The sequence below is a fragment of the Trachurus japonicus genome, chromosome 12 (genome assembly GCF_045865225.1).
Source record: "Trachurus japonicus isolate A0001 chromosome 12, Traja_1.0".
Taxonomy (NCBI): Eukaryota; Metazoa; Chordata; class Actinopteri; order Carangiformes; family Carangidae; genus Trachurus; species Trachurus japonicus.
The window spans coordinates 7961494-7971318 of record NC_140918.1 but is presented as its reverse complement, the minus strand read 5'-3'; the positions used below and the strand labels follow the sequence as shown (position 1 = coordinate 7971318).

At 42.0% G+C, this 9825-nt stretch overlaps 1 protein-coding gene across 1 annotated transcript; it reads right to left on the bottom strand.

Annotated features, from left to right (window-relative positions):
* Positions 1-554: 554 nt before the first annotated feature.
* kcmf1 (potassium channel modulatory factor 1) lies at positions 555-8435 on the bottom strand. Its single transcript, XM_085792919.1, has 7 exons — positions 8200-8435; positions 6093-6260; positions 5754-5893; positions 3536-3637; positions 3229-3412; positions 2127-2421; positions 555-1360 (listed from the first exon to the last, which is right to left on the bottom strand). Exons 1-7 carry the CDS (start codon positions 8213-8215, stop codon positions 1096-1098), a joined length of 1170 nt encoding a protein of 389 aa, XP_085649045.1. The 5' UTR covers positions 8216-8435; the 3' UTR covers positions 555-1095.
* Positions 8436-9825: the final 1390 nt, after the last annotated feature.

The following is a 9825-nucleotide window of genomic DNA, read 5'->3' as shown; positions in this document are numbered from 1 at the left end:
ATACAAACCATTGAGAGCATGTGGTCTGACAGTGTGCATAAGCAGAGTGGATGTCAGAAAACTGTGTGAAGGAGATATGGATAGAGTCGGGCATCCGTACTTATCTATAAATTATAACGTTATACTGTGCCTAAACAGCTTATCACTAAATATTAACATCTAGGAAAATTTCAGAGGCAAAGGTCTGTTTTCATCTGGTGCATGTACGTAGTCGTCGCTCTGCAGCCGCCGACATATTCAGACAGTCGTCACAGATAAAAGGCAATCTGGAGCTGAGAGACACACACATTGCAGCATTTCTTCAGAAGCTACCGTAGAATCCAATTGTTTCCTCTTCATCATACAGACTCAAAGAAAAACCCAACAACACATATTGTTAGAGTCTAATTTTTGCATGTCAGTTTTGTAAACTACTCGATACTTAATCGTGTTTCGAAATAACCACTTAAAACAGTCGAACGCTTTGGGATACTCCAAAATTAAAAAAAAAAAAAAAAGTTTTAATGACAACGTCATTAAAAATCATGCACGCTGCAAATAACTGCATGCAGTAGTTATGGTAACCCATCCAAGCACTTTTTATTTATTAATAGTCATAAACACACACAGCAGCTTCATCAGAGGAGCCTATGCTCTCTTGACTTTTGAATGTGGAGTATTTATACGAAGAGCCGTTTGCATGTCACAGGAAGCAAAGGTCTGCCACAGCTGCCTGTAACATTTACCTGATAAAGAAAAGAAAAGTTATGTGGATTGATTATCAACTTCATATATATTTTATATATATATTTATATATTTCTCTTCTCTCGCTCGCTCACTCAGTTGCTATTGCGCACTTGTACATTTATCCCACTTGCTCTCATTTATTTTTGTTTACAATGTAACAAAAATGGTGACAGGCCTGAAATTACAATCACCAAAAAACAAACTCAGAAAATAGAGGGAGGAAGGAGGGAGAGGCCGGGGGGGAGAAGAAGAAGAAGGAGGAAGAGGAGGAGGAAGAGGAAAGAGGAGGAGGAGGAGGACTGCTGCTGTTTGCTGCCCATCACTGACAGTTGCAGCAGAGAGGACACAGTCTGCTTGATGCTCGGACATCAAAGAGGAGGCGGCGGAGGCTCCTTCCCCGTGGAGCTGCGCTCTCTAAGCTGGAGGTTCTCCAACGCCACATCTAAAGGCATGATATCCACGCAGCCCATGGCTCCGAAGTCGGCGAAGTCTCGGCGCTCGTCCTCGTCGGAGGAGGAGCTCTCCTCGTGCATCAGCGTGGACAGGAGCAGCTCCTGGACAAACAGGCTGCGGTCGGCGCGCTCTCCTTCTAGAAACTGCCGCTCTGCTTCGGACATCTTAGGTTCATTCAACCTGAAGGGACACGACAAGTCATGCACTTTGAGTTCAAATGCTTTTATACACGGAGACATGAGAAGCTAAACCTGCAATCTGCACGACTCATTGTTGACAGTGTTTACATTTTATCCAGTACAAGTGTCTTCCGTTTAACTTTATATTTTTGGCCTTTTGTGACTTTAGAGACCCAAACTGTGTTACAGAAAACAAACAAACAAAAAAAACTTAATTACGTTGTATTCTGCACATTTAAAGCCCGAGTCCAGCGATATTCTTTGTTTTTTTCTTACTGTCAAAACCAAAATGAACTGATGCTCTTGACCAGTAAACAGCCACTGTCTTCCAAAAACACATCAATGTCAATCAACTAGCTGACATGTTCATGACTTCGTTACATCGACACTGTAGCTGTGCCACTGCTGGTGTGTGGACACTCGCTATCATACTGAAACTGAAAACAGCTCTACTTTCTATTTGAGCAATATTTGCCACATATTACAGCCAGTGTTGTGTTTTGGGAAATTATTTTGCTGGAGAAATATATATATAATTATGACCTGTTCCTGTTCCTGTATGCACGGGAGAGGAAGAGAGAGCAGGCAATGGACTGATTTGTTGACACTACCATAAATATAGACTATGACCGACCGTCCTCTTCCTCCTGTTCCGTCTCTTCAGGTGTTCACGTTATTATCAGTGGTTAGTTTTTCTTGGATGTGCACACAGAGCTCATATAAAACAAAAAGTCAATGCACTGAACCGTAACTCCAGCCACACTCACCGTGCTAATAGGAACTGGGAGCTGTGGGACGAGGACGAGGGGTTGCTTTCGCCCGCGGTGGCGGTGTTGGCGGTGGCTGTGCTGGGTGGAGGGATGGTGGTGCCAGTGTTGCCCGGGTTGTTGCTGCGTCGTGTCGCGTGGCGGCCCGTCTCCACCTGCTGCCGCGCCGCCTGCGCCTGCTGCCGCTCCAGCTGCAGTTGCATCTGGAGCTGCTGGAGCTGGGAGGCTGAAGGCCCCGATGAGTTTATCTGTCCCCCCGCTGCACGCCTCACACCGGACAGCTGAGACAACAACTCTGCAGGAAGACGCCACGAAAACAGGCAGCAGCGTTACCCCGTTTGTAAAGAAGTCATGATTTAAAAAACAACAACAATACTGTAGATAAGAAGACGTGAAGGACAGTGATGGAAAGAGGAGTCCAAGGATTTCTTTAGATATGGTCGTACAACATGGGCAACATCACTGCTATTTAACAGGGCTGGGTTTTTAAAAAATAGATGTTCCGATTCATATCAATCTTAATTTTAAAGAAACGATATCGATTCATAAAATCCTTAGATCAATCTTTTATCATATGCCATTTCCTATTCCCTCGGTCTCATGCGATCGACTGTTAAACTTCTGGAGTGCGTCATGTTAAATAAATGTGCATTAATGTAACTTCTTTTGGGTCGATTTTTAATGTAAACATTATTATTTTTAATGATGCACCAGGTCAGAGAGTTCCATCTTTGTACAATCTGCAGCATTAGGTCTGTGAAAATCTCTTTCATAACCAAGCAAAACTGGTATTAAAACCGAAATATCTCTGAATGAATCAATATCTAATCAAATTAAATCGAATTGATTCAGTAAATCAGTAGCGATACCCAGCCCGACTATTTAATGTCCACTCTGCATCACTCAAAAGCCTAAAAATAATGGCAGCCTCTTTGCAATGCATTTACAAATCATCTGTGCCAAGGAATAGTTTCACACACTTTGTGTACACAGTCACCAGCAGAACGTAGTAGTGGAGTGTGTAACTATTCTCATCTGCTCCTGATGGATTCACTTTCAACCACCTATGTGAAGAGTGCCTTAGTGAACCACTTATTCTCACCTGCAATTGGGTCCATTGCCTCTCTGTTACTGGGGGTGTAAGTGGAGCTCTGTGATGAGGAGGATGAGAGTCCTCCTGTGGAGCCGCTAGTAAAGTGCATATTTGTGCGTCGTGCTCTGGGACCGCCCAGTCCTCGTCCAGGGTGGAACATCCTGCGTACATGCCGAACACTGCTGGACTCGTCGTAAACAAGGGCTGTTAAGGGTAAAACCGGCAATGTGACGGTATACATAGTGATAACTTTCTGGACACTTTTTTTTTTTTTTTACATTATAATCACATCTTTATGGAGACACAGAAAGGATATTAAATCTCTTGGTGCTCTGTGTTCAAGTGTGAGGTGAGCTGTGAAGTCGTCTGTGACGTGGTTGGGGTCCCCTCCTGGCAAGGCAGCACATATTGGACAGATCTGAAATGAGACAGAACAAGAGGTTTCCCATAAGGATGCATGTTCCTTTACCTGAGCAAAATACTGTTGTTCCAGTCACTCCACGACAAAACAACACGACTGTCAAACATTTCCCTGTTACATGGTATTATGTTGGATCAGTCTGAGAGCAGCTGTAATACATACAAAAAGCTTAGACTAGAGAACTGTTGATACCTAACGAAGACTGTTAAAAGAAGACTTTTACATTTTAGGGTCTCAGTTTTAAAAATGCATCATAACTGCTGCAGCAGAACCAGAGATATTGTTGCTTTTTTTCCCCACATATTCCATCTTCCTTGTCAAAACCTAGCTCCTACATTCCCCAGCATGCATCTGGTCAGTCCACATTTAGGTCAGAAATCGAGGTGTGTTATACTAGCAGCCTTAAAAATGCAGCAGCATCCACTGTAGTATCATCTTCTTCGATTCTTTGACATGATGAAAACAAAGTTACACCTTAGATAAACCAACCTAAAACAATCCAGAGCTGCAACTGTCGATCATTTAATCGATTAATGAAGTGACACAAAATTAATGAGCGCGTATTTTGATGACTTTGCAAACAAAACCTTCCAGTAGTTCCAGCTACTTTGATGCTATTTTCTGAATACCTCTGGGTTCTGCTCTGTCAGTCATATATAACAAGCAATCTGCCTATACCCCTGTGCACTGTGGGAGATTAATGTGGATTGTTCACCATTTTCAGACATCCTGCTGACACGACGGCTAATTAAGAAAATAATCATTAGATTAGTTTAAATTAAAAACAATATTTCGCTGCGTCCTTGAATAAGGAACACTGTAAAAAAAACAAAAAAACAAGTGTAATATGCAAAACACAATGCAAAACAAGCGAGTCCATTAAGGCAGTTACTACAGACTTCACCAAGCCTGTATTACAGCAGATGCAGTTTAAACCAGTATCTATCTATAGTGGGTCAGATTCACACTGCAACACCACAGCACCTGTATGTTGTACAACTGCCTTATACAAACACAGCAACAGGTTATAGAAACACACCCTCTTCAACTGCTGTCTTGTTTCTAGTGACAATACAGCCCACAAAAAGACCACAAACATCTACTGATCCTGTAGCTGAAGCCTGATACAGTTTATTCCTCATATTATTGTGCAAAAACTATTAAAAAACACATTAATGAGCCGGTCTGCTGTGCTGGATTACATGTTCCAGTATAACATACCACACGGTTGGGCACTGTTGTTTACTTGGGCTCAATCCCACATACACCATCCGGCTAGTGTAAATACTTATTAGTGCATGAAATGTGTATTCATCCAAAGCTGGAAATAGAGCCCAGACGTAGTTTGAGAAATGTTTGATAGAAAAAAAACAAACCTAGAGCTGTTTTATAAAACTGCTTGGGATGTTTCATAGAGACAAACTATGAATGTGTGAGCAGTTTTTAAAAGACTTACATCCTTAGTGGGAATGACAGTGTAAGGAAGTTGTAAAGTAACTGAGATGGACTGTATTCGTTTTGGTCTTTTTATGGGATTTGCTGACACTCTGTGCTGTGGCATCAGCAACAGAAGCCAGTAAAAACAAAAACAATCCACAGGGGGAAGTCTCTGCAGTCTAGTCACTTTAGTTTCACGTGGCACTGGTGGGCAAATGGAGCCCGAAATACTACTCACTGGCTCTACCTATGGGCTACAAGGGGTCTTTTTCTCCACAAATAGTTGTATAAGAGCATACCTGCTGTCCTGCCAAGCAGGTGTCAGCTCTGTCAGCACCGCAGCCTCACCCCTTTGCCTTGATTTGCTCGTTGTACTCAGTACGCAGTGGACAACGCTCATATAAAATACTCTCTGACAACAAGTGATCTATAAATGCCCTCTACGCGTACACTCAAGCCATTTTAGCTGACTGGAGTGCAGTTCTGAGCAGCAAGAGCACACTGATCTGTAGTGATGCAGACAGACACAAGTTCACAAACAAACATCCCTTCATCTAATGACTACAATACCCAGCATGGAGCTACTCAAAGCAACAGAAACAGCCTTTGAAAATGATTATAAAATGCAAGTGTCTGATTCGTACTCTGAGCCTTTTAATGTGTGCGGTATACTCACCACCTCTGTGGAGGTCTCTGCATGCTCCGAGGTGACATGCTCCTGTAGGGACGTCTCCGTGTAGCCCATCTTGCCACAATAGGGACATGTGAATGACTGGGGTTGCTCTACTGAAAAAGTGTCTCCTCCATAATACAAGTCTGCAAGAAGACAGTACACACGACGGCTGTTATTGTTTGTAAGTCATTAGTTTAATCATTAATACTAATAAGAAATATCGCAGAACAAAATTAGGTTCAATTTAATCATAACTGCAATCATATTGGATTATTTTCAGTCACAAAGCAGATAACACGGGCATTAACTTGTGTGTAAGCCATGCAGCGTCTGGGTCCTTACCATAGTCTACCCTGGTTAATATACACTGCATGGGGTGCTCTGTGGTGTGTCTCGTTGTCGTGGCTCCGCTCTCGTAGCACGATGCACACAGGTCGTAGTCGTAGCAAATTAAGCACTTGAACCGTCGTCCTCTAAAGTTCCCTTTTAAACATGCATCACAGCTCACACCTGTGAATTATATTTAAAAAAAAGAAAAACAAGGATACACAGTCAACACACAACATAAACCTGACAATATATTTACAAATTCCTTATAACTGCGACTGTGACTGGCTGTGAAAAAGCAATCCCTATCTGAAGGCCAGTCTCGCTTACAGGAGCATGTGTTTTGGAGTGGCACCAACCCACAAGCGCCAGCAATGAAGAACTCTGGCATTCCAGCGAAGTTCACAAGCAACTCCGAGGCCTGACACGAACGCATGAAGCATCTGAGAGCTGTTCTCACTGCAGCTTTTGTTACTCATTTATAGCACAGTCACACATTTTCAGGTATACCATACTGCTATTTGTGTTCATCGGGATCCGAATGACCCAACTAGTCGAGAGAAAGGGAAGGTAAAGTGGAGCCAACCAGAGCCCCAGACATGTCATCAACTCAACTATATACCCTGTATGGTTCATTACCATTTACTTGTCTTCATATCAAATATCGTTGAATCTTTCTGCTTGTTTACTCTTGTCTACATAATTACAGCGGCAAACTTTTCAAACACTGGTTTAGTATTATGTGGACAGTCATTTTCTATGAAACCTTACAGTTACTGTGCACAGTACTCAAACTCACTGACATTTCTCCTGAAGGAAAAACACCTTATTTTGGAAAATCCCTGATAGCACCATGGGAAGTATAAAGTGAATTTCTTATGACTTATTTGACCTATTGCAATAAACAGCATCGAATTATTAACAAAAACTCCACATAGGTAATATTTTATTAAGCAAACCCAGACCTGAACAAACACATAGCCTATCATTTGGCCATATGCTGCTATCAGCTCTACATGTTGATTAAATGCAGCAGAGGTTTCGGTATCAATCACCTGAGTGATATAAAGACAGTGTGGCTTGCTCAGGTAAACATACAAACTAATTTACACGAACAAGCAGAAACTGGCCTGGCCTCTGGGACAGTTGTTGTCCTGCTATAAACCCCCCATGGTCCTAGTAAGACAGACTCACTAACTAAACTAAACTAAACTAACCGTGCTGTGGCCATGTTTGAATCATAGAGCAGCACAGCAACTTATGGAGGGATAAACCAGAGCAGTTCCGTGCTATAACACTGACGTTAGGTGGTTCCCAAAAAAAAACACAAACAAAAAAAGGGCCACATTTACACTGCCATCTGGTTTGCAGTTAAAACATGCCGTAACTTAACCCTAAGGCTGGCTAGTAGCCTTCCCTGCCTGCCAGCCAGCTAGCTAACTTAGTGCTTGGTTTATGGAGAGAGAGGCCTCAGACTTTCTGTCTTCTTCTTCTACTTGATGACAGTGCATTCGCTAACAACAGCAGGTTTATTATAAGACCAGACAGAGCAGGGACACCTAATGTTAAATAACCACGTCAAATGAACACAAATATATGAGTAAAAGTTGACGGTTACTACTACTTTAGGATACATCATGTTGTGTGGGGTTTAAGAGCGCCAGTTATCAGCAGCAGCAACATTACGACTCCTTATTAGCCTGCTGCTGCTGGCTAGTTAGCCTAGCCTAGCCTAGCTTAGCTTAGCCTAGCCTAGCCCGGCTAACGTAAGGTAACGCAGCACCTAGCAACGGCTAACGGCTGCTGCGCTGCTGCTGCTGCTGCTATGTTGCCGTATCATTGTTGAGTGTTTGTCTCGATTGAGGAAGACAGGATAATAAACACACGGGGCAGCAACATGGCTGTCAGAAAATATACATATGGATGAGACAAACTTAAAAAAAAAACAAGCCGATAAAAGCGCAACAACCCCCCCCCCCCTTCACCCCTCCCACCCGCCCCCCTTGACTTGAATAAGCACTTAGCAAAAAGCTAGCAAAAAGCTAGCACAGGAGCTAGCAGCGTAGCTCCGAGTCCGACCCCCCCGGCGCCGTGGATGGACCCCGTTTATCAACTAACTCACCCTCATGTCGGGACATCCTACAAGGCAGCGACACAGCCCTTCCTCGGGCTCCCCAGCGCGTTTATCCGGGGGGGAACCGACCGATACAGTTTCTCAGATGCTGCTGCTGCACTGGAAAAATGCTTCACCCTCGTTTCTTTTTCAAGCAAGATGGATCCTCCAGCAGCAGCAGCTTACAGTTTGTTCTGCTTCCCCTCCCAGAGTGTCACTTATCGCTGCACGGCTGCGGGTGAACCACCAGGCGGCGCTCTACTACACCGTCACCACACCACACTACACTTTTTTTTCCTCCCCTCCTTTATTTAAAGGAATAGTTCAACTTTTTTTTTTTTTTGCAAATTCGCCTATGGGTTCATTACCTTTAATTATAGGTGCATCGTTGCTTTGAGATCCGCGGGGCAGAGACGCCAGCTGCTCAGCAAAAACAGTTGAGGTGAATGGTACAGTTCCCCTGTCCTCCATAAAACTTATCTGACACTGCAAAAACTCAAAAATCTTTCCAAGAATAGGCCTACTTGTCTTATTTTTTGTCAAAATGTCTCATTTCTAGTCAAAACTAAACTCTTTTCACTTAAGATTAAGAATCATCACCTAAAAATGAACTTGTTTTTAGATAATTTTCACTTGAAATAAGTAGAAAAATCTGCCAGTGAATGCAAGTTTTTTGTGCTTGTAATAAGAAAGAAAAACTTGATTCACTATCAGATTTTTCAAGTGAAAATATGCTTGAAAGAAGTAAAAGGTGTCTAAAAACAAGCTACGTTTTAATATGATGAGTCTTATTTTAAGTAGAATGAGATTTGTTTTGAAATTAGAAATTACATTTTTCACTAGAAATAAAACCAATGATCTTGGTAAGATGTAGAGTTTTTGCAGTGGAGAAGTTGTGACCTGCATATTCACCACAGCCTGCAGAGGTTTACAGTTTTAACAGCTTGTTTTAACCCAAAGAAGTTTGGTTTTCTGTTTGAAATTTTACATTTGTGTAGAATTTAGCAAAAAGTAAGATTAATTTTACGAGAAAATATGCATCATCGTTCATCCTATTAAAATCATAATAACCAAATATGATGTTTTTGCAGTAAAAAGTAAAGCCTGATAACACAACAAAATAGTTAATCTCTCTCCACACTCCGCTCCACTGTGTATGTATATTTAGGATTACATTAAATAAACCATGATGATGATGGTATAATGTGGTGGACAAAATAATAGAAACACCTGTCCATTCTGTCTGCCAACCTGCAACTGCTCATAATTTTCGATCAACACCTCTCTGAAACTCCAAAAATAATCCTTCCTGAAGGTCAAAAGTCTCAGTTTTCAACTAAATTGTTTTGTAGGTCATGATACTGTTGATGCTGGATAGTTGAGTAAGTCTTTCTATATTGAACCGTGCCAGAAAGTAAATTCTCCTAAGTTCAACATTACAACAATGTGTTCACAACATCTGTGTATTTATGACAGCTGGGCAGACCAAACAAGGGTTTATAATGTTAACTTTGGGTAAATTGGCACTATTTTCTGACATTTCATTCACTGAACACTCAGTCAGTGTGCAATATGGGTTTTCTGTGCGTTACTAACTTGGTAAACTTGGCAAAGGAACTGATGATCAAGACCCTC

Bases quoted from the DNA above. Each gene is read 5' to 3' on its own strand.
- kcmf1 (XM_085792919.1), bottom strand. The intron at 3,413-3,535 runs ATATCCTTTCTG...GCCCTTGTTTAC, and splicing joins ACAGAGCACCAAGAGATTTA to GACGAGTCCAGCAGTGTTCG. The intron at 2,422-3,228 runs GTGAGAATAAGT...GTCTTCCTGCAG, and splicing joins GGCAATGGACCCAATTGCAG to AGTTGTTGTCTCAGCTGTCC.